We start from the raw sequence: 14,596 nt of genomic DNA, 5'->3' as shown, positions 1-14,596 counted from the left end.
AAAACATTTTCTATTTAAAGGCTATAAATAATCAAGTTTCTTCCTATTCTTCAGACTTTTGACCAAGAAAGTGTTGATTGTGATTCACTTTGGGAGGCCAGCATAGGGTTCAGCTTGCAACATGAAGGTGTTGATGAAAGATGTTGTCATAAAATCTACAAGAATGCAATCCTGTGGTTAAAAGAGAAAGTCTTGGCTAATAGACATGCAGCTAATTAAGAGGGACATAAGGCATCTAGTGGACACTTCAGTAAATATAATGTTGATTTTTTTGAATGTTACACATAAAGTAGTTTTTTATACAGGAAAATGTTTTATTGTTGGATTTTATGAATCTATATACTAAAATAGTTTCTTCTTGGATTAAACAATGTAAAGGTGTCATCTGTCTTTTCTTAATGCCTTATGCATCCTAATTTAGTTTCTACTCTGTGGTAATATTAATTACAGGTATAAATGTTATCCTTAATGGAAATGGTGGTACTTTGCCATGTTTTTCTGCTACTTGTTCACTTTTATTGGTGTTTGGGGGATTTTTGTTACCCAGGGGAATTTTATCAAAAATCACCCAGATTACTTATTCCTGCTGCTGTGGCGAATGTTTTGCTGTAGTTACTGGCATTTTGTTAAAACATCTTGTTTCTTGTTGTGACTTGAACTGAAAATGCTATTTCAGTTACATCCCAGGAACTACCTGTTGGGATCAAAGCAGAACCTTCCAGGTTTCTGTAGTTTATGTTTGATGCAGTGTTAGGCATTTCAGACACTTCCAGCTCTAGGTCTTGCTGAGCATGATTCAAACAGAGCTCAAAACACAAGCTTTTATTTCCATACCAGATTAAATGTGGAGTTTAAATGAGGAAAAGCACATTTTTAAATTATCAAATGAAAGTTTAGAGGAGATGAGGGTTGTTTATAAATACAAAGATGGTCACACGCAGTGGGAACCTTCCTAGTGCTTTTGTGTGCCCAGGTAATTACTTGAATATTTGGTTACAGGGACCTACACAGTTAGGAACTCAGTTAAAATACATCTTAAAATTATGGCAAATGTGATGACTAAGGAATGCTACATTTTTAAATATGTTCCAGATCAAGAAACATGTTTTATTTGCAACTCCAGCATAGAGATGGAGAGAAAGCTCATTTTATCCTATGTGCGAAGTTTTAAAGTTGTTATGCAAGTTTGCAAAGCAATATTGCAGTTACAGTGATGTAAAAGTCAGTTTCTTCCTGTATTTTTCATCTGATACCATTTTCCATGTCTTGAATTCCTTGCATGTTCTGATCAGAGCTCTGTACAGACTTCGCTAGCACTTCTTCTTCACGGGTCTACTAATCTAATTATGAATCCATCATACAACACATTTATATTTAACTATTATTTTCTTTTTCACTGTGCAAGGAGTTTCCTTCGATAAGTTTGAAACATTATTTGCCGTTATTAGTGAGAGGGCTTTTATTCAGGAGAGTAGAAACTGGTATTTTCAGTGAAGACACTGCTAGTCATGTCATTAGTGGTGTTTTCTGAACATTTGCCAAAATGTTGACATGGAAAAGGAAGTGGGAAAAACAGATAGAGGAGAACTGTTTAGGGGAAAAAAGTTCACATAAGAGTAAAACTTTAATTCTTTTAAACATTCACACATTGGAAAAGCAAAAGGAATTTATAGTTGTACTTAATGCTGGTTTAGCATGATATATTCTCATAGATGATCATGTTCTCTTGCATCCAAAGTGCTGTATTGGTTCCACAGTCTTTTTAAGGACTTCTAAACAGAATCATTTGTTACAGAACGTACTTGGAAGTACTTGGTGTCATTTCAGTTATCCTTTCTCATATTTGTTGCCTCTGCTAAAATAATGGAGACGGAGGCTCACCCATAACTAAGTGGATTCTTATTTAAAGCTTGCTCTCAACCTCTGCTTTGTGCAAATTTAGTTGTGATTTGAGCAACTGTAGCTCTTCTAAAGTGTAAATGCACCAGAAGAACACACTGTTCACCAATTTAATGCAGTATATGGAATTACCTAATGGTTAAGTAAGTCAAGCATATGAAGCACCTTGGTCTGTATTAACTTTAGAGCAGCTAATAAGTTCTACCACCTGAAAATATTACCATCAAAAAATAGCATAATTGGCTAAAATACTCAAATTTGGCTTTTTATTTTTTAGTTAATTGGAATTTACTTATAGTGCCACTGTTAGGTTTTGAGAATTTGATGCTTGAATGTTCCACTGTTACTTGAATATCATCAGATTTTTCAGGATTTTTACTGCCAAGTTAAAAAAGCGCTGGCTTTTTAAAGTTGAGGGTTGTTAATGGCTCTTTGCTTTGCTGGTTTCAGCAATGACTAACTTGTCTGATGACATCCTCACTCACCTCTTATTATTTGCAGTTAAATTGTGGACCTGATACTTTCCTGCTGTCTAAGGGCTTAGGTGGTCAAGTGATGTACAGAAAGTGCTTTTCAGCTTTCTCAAGGCGGCCTCACAAGTGAAAGATTGGTTGGAACATTAGTTTTCCTAAAAAGTAACGTTTTTAGATATTTGGCCTCTTGTAAGCTAAAAGAGAGACAGAGTGAAAATATATTTCTAGCGAGGGTGAGATTATCTGTAGAAAAGTGCTGGTTTGAAGTCCAGTACCTTAAATGCGTAAATAAAAACTGCTCATCCAAATTCTTTTCTCACCTCTGACTCTTGGGCCTTTTGTTACTGTTTGCTTATAGCACACATACTTTATATCAAATATTTGGAAGACTTTCAGGATGGTGTGTGGTGTTTTAATGTACTATTAGTGACTGTTAGTGGAGAGCAATTAGGATGTCCCCTGTCACAGAGAAATGACTTCGGAGCATCTTGCATCTTTCAGTAACAAGTCATGTAGTTTAAACAAGCCGAATCAGTTTTGATTTTCCCCTTCAGTTCTAGGCCTTCCCTTCAGTTTGTTGTTGTGCTGGTGAAGACACATCTTGCAGATAATTGCATCAGCTGACACATGGAAGAGTGTCTGTGGCCTACAAAAAGGGCTCTGTCACTTGTCAGTTTATGTATAAACACAGACACACACAGAGAATGGGCAAGCACTGAACTTAATCATAAGTCTTTCCCTCACAAGTTTTCCATCCCAGTTTGAATTTATTGTGGCTGGGGATATTTTAGCAAACTCCTTCATTATTCAGTTATTAGATTTAAAAGTAACTCCAGATCCTTAGCTCTGTTCTGTTGTTCAGCAGTCCATACAGTAGATGAATGTCCTGGTGCTCAGTGTGATGTGCTGCAGTGTGCAATGGAACTTACTGAGCTTTCTGCCCTCTCTTTATTGCTAGCATCACCAAAGAGAGCATTGTGGACATAGAAGGCGTTGTGAGGAAAGCATATCAGAAAATCGGAAGTTGTACTCAGCAAGACGTTGAGCTTCATGTTCAAAGGGTAAATTTCTGAGCAAATGGAGCACTGGTTAATTGTTTGATAGATTATCTGTTTAGACTGTCTGTCTGTCTACACATATGAACTTTGTCAGTAAGGAATCCCATGCCAGAGAAATAAACTGCTTTAAACTACAAATTTCAGCATATCATATGTAAAAATTAAACACGTCTGGTTTTAAGATATTTGGAGTTTATATTTTCCTATTTTTATCTGCCATTTGAATTACGAAAATAAAGTATCTCACTAGAACAATTTGGCTAGGAAAGCTTGTAATTCTAGTTTTTGATTCTTAACTGCAGCAGATACTGGAATAAAATGTGCTGCTTTTTAAGTGCAAGTCAGAAGTTTCTTCTTTATCAGAGTTACAATCTTCCCCTCAATACAATGGACTGGAATACATAATTCTCACAGAAATAAACTCTCACTGGCTTACATGGAAGCTTTTGAAATCTAAAGTTCCTGGAGCTTGTGCTGTAGGGGTGGAGGAAGTGTAACTTTATAATTTGTTTAAATAGAAAGCATATTTAAACCTTTATGTAATATCCTTTTTTTTGTAAAGGTTTTTGACTAAACTGTATGTTTACAATTCAGCTGAAACCCCGTCGCCTCAGGAGGAGAGCACAATGGCTATTATGGCAGTGAGATAAATTTTAGCTAACAGCATTGGGGAAAACCTGCAGATTTTGAAGAAACATTTTTTAGTATGTGTGCAGATTATCCTATGCTTGATTTTTCTGAAAGAACATCAAATTCACTGCTGCTCTATGAGCAATACTAGACCGTAAGGCACAGCAAGGTGGTTTTCATTCTCTGATTGTATTTTAGGTATCTCATAAATTTTTGAATCTGAAACAGCTCTTTCAGCTATATTCAGATGATAAGTAAATAATACATTAACAAGGAGAAGAACAGGATGATCTTCCTGGAACCAGAACCTAAAACTCAGTGAAATTTGGTATATTCGGAGCTGGCATTCAAAAGGCTTGTCCCTCAGGCTCGATTGAACTTGCTCAATTTGGTGCTTCCCAGTAGAAAAAAAAATATACTTTAAATCTTTCAAAGGGAAAGCAAGAACTAAGCACTTCAGTATTGTCAGGAGAATGCACCATGTATCTATCTCAAGTACTGGAATAAAATCACAGCCTTAGAGCGAGCAGCCTATGCAAACACTGTTTCAAGTCTCTGCTAGAAAATATCCTTTTGTAAATCACACCTCCTTTTGAGCAGAACCCCATGCTATTTCTGTTCTTTCTCAATTTCAGATCTATGTGATCAGCTCAGCTGAACCCCGACTGCCCTTACAGCTGGATGATGCTGTTCGACCAGAAGTGGAAGGAGAGGAGGTGAAAACTTTGCATCCTCAAATGCTTTTTATTGTCTTTGTAGCTGAACAAAAGCACGAAAGCCAGGCAACTTCCTTAATGCGGTGATTCTGGGGGTTTGTTAGGCTTGCATTTTACTTCCTTTGTGTATCCAGAAGCGTGTTCAACATCTCTATAGCTTTGATGTCTGCTGAACTGCAGTAGAAGGTCAAAACCAGAGACTTTCCAGTCTTGTGTGTGTCTGCTGCATCCTCATAGTTGGGTTCTGCCTCTGACCTGTGGGGGAAGTTACACCTTAAACTTCGCTATGCTGCCAGTTTGCTGTATGTTCTCTCTAGAATGATATAGAAGTTCTGCTGAGCACAGAATTAACCTTTGGTTTTTAGCCAGAGGGTGGTTTTTGTTTTGTTGAAGTTTTGGTTTTGTTTATTTTTTGGATGTATGTGTATTCACCATGTGCTTTTGCACAGGATGGAAGAGCTACTGTAAACCAAGATACAAGACTGGACAACAGAATCATTGATCTGAGGGTAAGGAACATGCAGTGTTGCAGGCTTGGCTTCGAGTGTTTATTCTTCATATTTCTAATCCATGAAACAACAAAAGTCATGGATTTGATGGAATTGTATTGTTGGCCAGAAGAAAAATAAACATGTTTTGTGGTTTTGCGTGGTATTATGAAAGCACAGGATTTTTGAATCCTAAATGTTCGCCTTTGCTGACATTAATTAAAGAGCATATATTGGTAGTTCAAAGGCAAACACTGATGATTTGACATGTGGCCATGTACATCCAGGCTTTTATCTGCAAAAGTCAAAGGTGACTGAATAGGGACAATTTAGAGACGTTTTTTCTCAGATGTAGTTTTTGTTATCCAAAGCCTGTAAAGAGCTTGGTTTTGAAGTATAAGATGGAAGTTCTGAGTTCTGATGGGCAGTTGAGGTGCTCTAATGCATGTCTTGACAGAGAAATTGTACCAGGCCACGATACCAATCTCATTCTCTTTGTTTCTTCCACAGCAGTCATGTATTTTTCTTTTTTTTTTACATGAAGCACCTTTCTTTATCCAGGTCATAGAGACCCAGCCTTCTGTGACCTTCACAGACCTCCCAAATATTTACCATTTCTGATCAGCAGCAAAATACTGTCTACTAAATTACTTACAGAACTTTGATTCTTTTTTAATGAAACAGCAGCTAACACTTAAGTATGTAAGTAACTAACCATTACTGACTTGAGGCATCCTGGCCTTTTCCCAGGCTTTTTAGCCATTTCAGGCTCTCCACAATAAAGTTTTAGTCAACATTGACTGAAGACTGTACTTAGCTCTTTTTTTTTTCTTTTTCTTGATATCTAGTACTGCCTTCTAGTTCTTGATAATGGCAGTTTGGCAGTAAATCAATCTTTGCACCTGAGAAATGAAACAAAAAAGTCATTTATTGGAAAATTTGGAAAGGTTCTGGCACTGAGATATTTAAAGCATTTCAACATCTGATCTCCATGTTTCAGCAGCTAAAACTACTTGTGCCAATTGTTTTGCTTGTACCAAAATTAATTGCTTTTCACTTGACCTTATGTACCATACTGAGTAACTTCAGTTTGTGATTACCTTTGAGGATACTCAGTATCTCATCATATTGGTCTCTTCATCTGTCTTAAATTAAGCTGTTAATGAAAAGAATTCTATACTAATGATTGAAAGTGAAAATCATTTGAAGGATCATCATCTTATGTAGTGCTAAGGCAGTGTACTGAATTGAAGGGAGAAATCTGGGATGCTTGAAGTGCAAGCTTTATTTGAACATCTGGTGATGAATAAAAATAACCAGCAGCACTCCAGAGAAACCTAAGAAAATCCATTAAATTGAAGAAACACCTGTATAATAAACTGGAAGGAGCCATGCGCCCCAAAGAGATCAGAGAAATTATACAAAGGGAAATAACATTTAAAAATACTGGGTGAAAATGGCTTGGAGGTATCCTTGGCTGTAATGTAGTTGAGGGTATCTGCAGAGCAAAGCCTAAGAAGGTAAATAGTAATGGAAAAAGAAGGAAGACTCATGCTAGAATAAACACAAGAGATGGAATGGAACGGGCTGGACTAGAGTTCTTCTGTCCCTGTACACATCCAGTAGTCTGGCATGACCCTACCAATACTCCTGAAATATCTTTGTCAGTACAGCAACAGGGCATTAGTTGTCAGTACTCTGCCTGGAGGGTGCAGCTGGTGACCTAAGTGGATGTTGCTGTAACCTCTTCTAACTGGTGTGTCCCAACCATTGTTGGGACATCATTTCTTCAGCAATGTCTAGCACCTTGTTTTGAGCTCTGAACCTTCACTCTGTGTTAAGGAGCTGTTTTTCTCCTTAGTTCCAACAGCTGCTGCAGTGTGGTGCTAAACAGCTGTGTCATGCTGAACAGGAATTCAGGTTAGCTTTTGATGGATTTGGTGGAAGGATGAAATGCCAGATCTCAGTACTTCATCCTCTGCATACACCTGTGGCTGGGTGTGATCTGGCCACAGCTTGCCTGTGGTCAGGCTTGGGTATCTGTCTTGCCTTCCTCCTCTGCACAGGAAGAGTTCCTGTCTCAGACTGTGTCACATTTCCGTCTGTCTTTTCTGTTGCACCTTTCATTATTTGTTTCAGAACAGAAGCAGATTCTAAATATGTGTTACTTTAATCTGTTTTTTAAAGGGAGTGCTGAATAAGCAGAAAAGGTATTTAGTGAAGAAAGGGGAAATTTCAGTGAGAACATGTGCATGTAAATATACACATATATATATGTATATATCCTAAGCATTGTATGTAATGGAATCACAAGAGTAGGAATACAAAGAAACTGAGATAGTAGTAATGGATTTTCAGTGATTTGGTTCCGTAGACTGAAGCTACTGGAGTACAAATGGGGCTTCAAAGAGCCTTTAGTGTCTCAAATGCACAGCATAAGGAGGCATGTCCTAAGGAGGATTGGAAAGCATGACGTGTTATCTGAAACCATTGTTCCCATAGCTGTTCCTTCTAGGAAAACCAAGTCACAGGCAACAGGGAAGAAATTTTAGCGGAATAGTTCTAACAGATGATGTGATGATCTGTTCCTACTAGTGTGGGAGGGAGTCCAGCCACAGATAAAAGTATCATCTAGTTCTGGTTTCCTCAGTGCCCCAGTTTTTTAAGGAAGAAGGAGGTCACTGAACATCAAAAATAGGGACACTGTTATTTTGAGAAAGATTTAACAAACTAAACGCACAGATCTTGGTTAGGCTCAGACTAAAAAAAGTCCTTTGTATGCAACTAGAATTATTTTTGTCCATAAATGCAGTATGTAAAGTAGTGAAGTAATTAGCTAATTTTAAGTAGTTATTAACGAAGGAGTTAATTGGATGGGGCCAAGTCGTGATAAAGTGGAGCTGTGAAACTCAGTTACTACATGAATGAAAAAAGCTGGATTTCTGAAAATAGCATCACTCCACCCAGCTATGATGTATACCAAGGAAGGTTTGATTGTGATGCAATACAAGGAGTGTAATTAATAATAAGGAAATTACATTAGTGGAGATGAAAGATGCAAAGTATGTTGCAAAGATTGCAAGACTTCCACTCTTGTGTACATGTGAAAGTAGACTGAGTATTGCAGTGAATTATTAACAGTCTTGCATTTTGTTTGCTGAGAAAGATCTCTCAGAAGTGTCTGGTAGTTCGGGGTTTTTTAAGGTTAGGTATGGGAAGTACTTAAATGCCAAGATGCCAAGCTACTGCTGTAGTTGTTATTGTGATGTATGGAGAGAAAATGGTGTTTATTTAGGGCTGAGGGGTTTTGAAAATCATTTCCAAAGAATGATTGCTGGGGAAGAATGAACTTGTTCTTGGTGGGTTAACTCATAAAATACAGATCGCACACTTGGAGTAGAAAAGTTGGTGTTGTAGAGAAAAGAGAGCTGGTAAGAAGAAAGAAAAGTCCTTGTATAGACTAGATTTTCTTTCACATAACCACAGGTGACTGTGAGGAAACCACTGTTGACCTAAGTATCTGTTTTTCACGATGGCTTAATTAAAGTCAAACCACTTGATCGTAGAGATGTTTGATTTACCATTAAATTACCAAAACAGTTTAAAAGGGCAAAGTAGAACCCTGATTCTGTTTTTAAATCTCTACTTTTGTGCTGTTCTTGAGTTTCACTGAAGTATTCGGTGGTGTGTAGACTTCCCATGTCTGTAAAAAGACCTGCAGAAACTGTTATTTCATGAAGTTCTGTGGTAGATGAAAAGCAGTGAAGAAAAGACCTGTGAAACACTGATTTTTGTAGTTTGCTTCTTTGAAATACTGGTTCAGGTTTATCAAGTTTTACATTGTTTAAAATAAACAATGAAGAAACGACCAGTGAAAGAAACACTAATTCTTGGGTTTTACTTCTCAGATTGTCTTTGAAAAAGTCTGAAGAAAAAATCAATTCAGATTCACCCAGGTTTACAATGGACCTGACTGATGTCCTTGCTCTGGCTTATTTTTTATGTTCAGCAGGACTTTTATCTTAATGGTATCTGTCCAAATGTGACTTGAATTATATGCCGTTTGCAGTCCTGTTGCTGCAGTTCTGTCTGCTAATGCCCAGCTCATTGAGACCAAAGCAAAGCCATTTTAGGGTCAATATTATTCTGTTTATACTGCTCAGGGTAGAGCATTAACATTAAACTGTATTTTTAGTAGTTTATGGATGTCAGACTGTGTTACGTGATAATCCAGCTGTACACTGATCTGAATGCACTTTTTTTCCAAATACTTGATTACTTCAAGCTTGATTTCATTGTGTTGGATTCAATTTCCTCATTGCAAAAACTGTGTTTTTCCTGACTGATTCCAAGCGGTAATGAACAAGCAAATGTACAATTTATTTTCTTGTGGGAAGTGATTTGGCAGTGAGTACATACACAGTCCCAGTCATTTAGACAACAAACTCCATGTTCATATATTCTTATACTGTAAGTAATATTGAAATTTGAATAAAAGCTGACTTCAGTCACTTTGGGGTTAAAAAAATGTTATTTAACAGAAATTCTATTTTCTAGCAAAACCTTCATTTGTCCTATATATAGTAGAGGAATTGCAAAATTAGTTACATTATTTAATGTATGTTACTTAAAAGAATATAGATTACATTATTTAGCCAATTATGTATTTAGTGGTTGCTCCTGGTGGAAGATAGGTAGCTACAGCAGGCAAACAGGAAAGCAAAAATGAGGGGAGAGCAGAACAAATCCTCCAGCTAATGTGAGAGTAAAGAGAACGTTCATAACTCCTCATATCTCTGCATCGGTCTCACCTCTCTGAGGTACAATCATGGTGGTTTGAACTGCCCTCAATTCCACTGAAACACATTTGGTAGCACACGTGCCTGTTGTTCTGACACTGCATCTTGTGCCAAATGAAAAATTATAATTGTTTTTATAATCTTACAGTGCTCAGTTTTATCATTAATATCTTCCTTTGTGGCATCTGAATAATAAACACACGGGTGAAATTAGAGTTAGGTTATGACTGAAACTTGTACTTCAGCATTGTTCTCCAGACTTTTCTTCTGTTGTCTGTAACAAAGGTGATTATTGAAAATAATGAGTTTTTCTGTAAAATTAATTTTGCAGACTGGGTTAAAACATTAACATTGTTAATGGCAACAGCATTTAAGTCTCATAAGTTTGTTTCTGTTTCTCCTTAACTCTTGAAGGAATATTAACTATCTTTGCCATAGTCTCAGGTAAGATAGTTTGTCAATATGTGTGTGGAAGGGTTCATATTGGAGTAAACACTACACAAAAAGAATGCCATGTCAAAATCTTTTTTTAAGACAAAGGTAAAACTCAATTAATTTTGGCAGCTGTCTCTATCTTTAGTTTGCTGTATTTTACCTAAGTGTGGAAGCTCAATTTGTGACCGTGTTACTTACCATTGTACCAAACATGCTGCTATATATACCAGCATCTCAGTTACTGAATTATTTTCTTCAAATTAATTTGTTCTCTTTGTGTTCTGAACATCACACCAGTGCAAAGAATGTTACTATATCTGAAAAGTTTTTTCTCCATTTTTAAAATACTTGGAAACTGTAGTGGCACGTAAAACTTTTGAGGCCATTGATACAACTCCAGTGCACATTGTCAGATGCAGTTCTTTAGGAGCTTATCTCAGATGTCTTGGTGGTCTGTTTAATTCTTACAAGGGGGCTGCAGTATCACAGATTCCAACAGTTATCCATGTTGGCAGTCTCTGAATGAATGGACACTGAAACTCAGCCACCTTTGGTGAAAGAAGAGTGGTCTTGTCAGATCTAATTTGAGGTATGGAGAATTGCAGCTTGTTCTTGGGCTGTAGTTAAATAAAAGCTTCAGTCTCCAGTTCTGTGAATTTGGCTGGTTTCATAAATGCTGTTTCTAAGCATAATTTATCATTATAGATGGCTTAGGAAGACAGAGTCCTTGCCCTGCATCCTCACAAAGGACAGGAGGAGTTGCTGCCTGATGATCCTTTGTTACTGGAGAGCTGTGTTAGGTGTTGACTGGCTGTGTTTCTTGCGCAGTTTTAGGTCAGACCATGTAATTGCTTTCAGACCGGGTTTAGCAACCAGTTTTCTTTTTCCCGGGACTGTTTGACTTAGGACTGTGTTCTCACCTGCTCTGGCATGAACTACTGTTGGTTCACACCAAATGTAGAAGAGGCACTGTTTCTGTCCTGCTTTATGTAAATGTTACGCATCTTCTCTCAGCAATTTTAGATGTGTCTAGTTCATCAAAAACTTTATTGGGAAACTCAAATGTGACTGTTAAAGTTGTCAACTCTTTCACCTTTCAAGTAGGAGATGGTTAAGAAAAAAAATCCCTTTGAATCATCCTGGTACTTGGATGTAACACTACCAAATTTTGCCTGTAACTCAGGCAGTCTTGCCATAGGTCTGATTCTGGGAGACCAATGTGGAAAAAGTGAAAAGGTGAAAAACTTTTAGGGTACTTTTGTAACTGTTGCTCAAAACCTCATTTCCTTCATTTTGAACATTTGGAGTAGCGGCTGTGGTCTATCAGACATGTGGTTTATCAGACAGTGAGAACTGCTATTATTTACTAGTCTCAACCACTTACATGCCTGAAATATTTCATTGGTCAGCTAAAATGGCAAATAACTCCAAACAGCTACAGATCTGCAGTATTATTGCAGTTTTCTCTTTGGGTTTGTTGGTGAAGGGATATCTTTATCTTGCAGAGATGATGGATGTGGCTTTATTTCAGCGTTTCTACTGACAGTCTGTCTAAATTTGGCTGCTTATATAATTTGTTTTGGTTGGGGGTTTTTTGTTTTGTGGTTTGGTAGGAGTCATGTGAAAAAGCCCACAAAGCCTTTCTTACCCTAACTGAAAAGCTGGGTGAAAGAGAAGTAAACAGTGCTGTGACGCAGGTTGTCGTAAAGAGCTGTTCTCTTGGTCGTTTGCAGGAACTCGTTGGTCTTTTTGTACCCTTTTAGGTTACTCACTGTCACGTTTGAGATGCTGAAAAGCACAAAATCAGATATGGGTTCAGAGCTGATGCCTTGCAGTCTTTGCAGCAGTCACTAAGGTGGTTGTTTATTCTTCATGCCAGAAGTGTTCAGGAACGTTTAGTGTAGCAGCTCAATTGTGTCACATGCATAAACAAAATGATCGATTCAGCTAAATCTGCTTCTGTTTTCAGCTAAATGTACTTTTAAAGTAACGTGAAAAAAACTGCAGTTCATATCAACAGGTGTTATGTGGGCTGCTTAAATGTTGGGAGTTCAAACCTTGGGGTTTGGATGTTTTTGTGGCAGTGTTGTACGTGGTTAACGTGTGGCTGTGTTTTTACATGAAAAATGTTGCATTTGGTAGCCTTTAACAGACAGACATTTCTACCTTACATAAGTTGTTAATGGCTTTGCTTTTATCATGCACTGTGTATTCTGCAGCTGTTCTAGTTTAGTATGCTGAAAGCTTTTTAATAGATTTAGTGCTTTTATTCAATTTCTTACTATAAAACCTTTATTTGCAGAAGCACATCTCATAAATCAGTTATTTTTTTAAAATGTAGAATTGACCATAGTGCCTCGTTTGTAACTGAATATGCTATAAATTGAAATTAATAATTTCTTTGGTTTCCTTTGCTGTTTCCTTCTGTGTAATAAACAATTAGTGATTTGGACTTTTTGCTGTTTAGGCAGATACAATAATCAGGTATTCCTGAGGGAAGAGATTCATCCTTCCAGCTGTTCAAAAGAAGTAATAGAGTCAGGAAAAACTAACTTAGGATTCATTATTTTATCTTCTTCTTATAGACCTCCACTAGTCAGGCAGTCTTCTGCCTTCAGTCTGGTATTTGTCAGCTTTTCCGAGAAACTCTTATTCGCAAGGGATTTGTGGAAATTCAGACTCCCAAAATCATTTCAGGTATTGTATATGTGATCCAGCTGCTACAGGTGTGCTTCTTTTCCAGTTGCTCAGTGTACCTATCTGACAAAAATGTAGTAAGTTTTTATTTAAAAAACATAAAGTTTTCTTTCTATCTTAGATGCAACGTAGCAAACTTCTAGCAGGTGTTGAGTTGTTCTTTACTCTTCTCCTGACTTGGGCTGTTAAAAGAATGGCAAGAAAAATACTATATATACCTGATTTATGTAATTGGCAATTAATTGTTTAATCCTGATCACATGCATTATTCTTCCAGTCAGTGTTCTCAGTGTTGAGCACTGCCTTTTCCATTCTCAGTATAAAAAATACCACTCTAATTTAGATTAAAAGCAGATTCCATCATAAAGATGTAGCAAAAAACATGGTATAAAATATGATGCCATTATATGGCACAATTTGTCACTTCTTTAGCAATGAGAATGTGGCAAAATACAAGGTGGTAGACCTTTTTCTTTTTGAAAGTGTGGAATAACAGCTTCAGCCTTAAAGTCTGGAAATGTAGATTTTGCTTCTAGTTCTTTTGGTTTGCTGTATTGTTTTCAAAAGTCCAATGCCTTGATTTACTGATGGGGGTTTTTCTTCTATCTTATTGGTGCTCTTTGAGGTTTTATTGATGCCACTAAGATACATGGCATGGAAAATTAGAGCAGAACATTTGTGTTATTGTGTTATTGTTTGTACATTTATAAAGTGCACACATTTTGCTTACTGAATTTAATGCTTCTGTATTTATATTTTGGAAGGCAGCTCTTGATTGAGATAAAAAATGAGCTTTTTTACAAAATGCATGTAAGCAACTATTCTTTCAACATGAAAATTGTCATTGAACTAGAAGATTGGATGACTTTTTCCTATGGAGACAGTTATATAGTATGAAGTACTAAAAGGCTCCCAAGTAGTTTATTTATGTAGGACCTTTGAGGAAGTGTGGAGTTTGCCTTTGAAAGCAAGCAAGCTTTCAATCATCAAAGGTTGGATGAGACCATATTTTGTAAAATCAGCTAAGTTAAGTCAATGCAATCCTTATTAAACTTACAATTTAAACATCATAACTGTTTTAAGATTGGAGGGTTTAAAAGTTACCTGTGTTAGGCCACTGCACCTGTCATGTCACACGCTGGGAACTGGCAAGGTAAAGTGGTGCAGTTTTGGTAGGTGCTTTGCAGTAAGGAATACAAATGCATGTGATCCTTGTTCCTGTAGCTGTCTGTGAAAATTGCCTCAAACTGACAAGAAGCTTTATGGCTTTGGCTCATGCCCTCTTGTAAGGCTGGTATTGGCTGTGAGAGATATTTATGCCTTCAGTTAGAGAGGATGGTCCTGGCGAAACAGGATATGCACTTTGATCTTAAGCTCTGCAGTGAACCCCTGGCAGCCTGA

The 14,596-nt window shown here is 37.1% G+C and overlaps 1 protein-coding gene across 1 annotated transcript in view; it reads left to right on the top strand.

The window, feature by feature from the left end:
- DARS1 (aspartyl-tRNA synthetase 1) overlaps nucleotides 1-14,596 on the top strand; it is a 37,861-nt gene that overhangs the window by 16,335 nt on the left and 6,930 nt on the right. Inside the window, exons 5-8 of the mRNA XM_032113861.1 lie at nucleotides 3,331-3,433; nucleotides 4,696-4,776; nucleotides 5,226-5,285; nucleotides 13,084-13,195. Of these exons, the coding sequence (XP_031969752.1) occupies nucleotides 3,331-3,433; nucleotides 4,696-4,776; nucleotides 5,226-5,285; nucleotides 13,084-13,195 (356 nt within the window). The remainder of the gene's footprint in view (nucleotides 1-3,330; nucleotides 3,434-4,695; nucleotides 4,777-5,225; nucleotides 5,286-13,083; nucleotides 13,196-14,596) is intronic.

The sequence above is a fragment of the Corvus moneduloides genome, chromosome 7 (genome assembly GCF_009650955.1).
Source record: "Corvus moneduloides isolate bCorMon1 chromosome 7, bCorMon1.pri, whole genome shotgun sequence".
In the NCBI taxonomy this organism is placed as follows: domain Eukaryota; kingdom Metazoa; phylum Chordata; class Aves; order Passeriformes; family Corvidae; genus Corvus; species Corvus moneduloides.
Note: the sequence above shows the minus strand (reverse complement) of the source record. Positions and strands in the feature narration are given on the sequence as shown.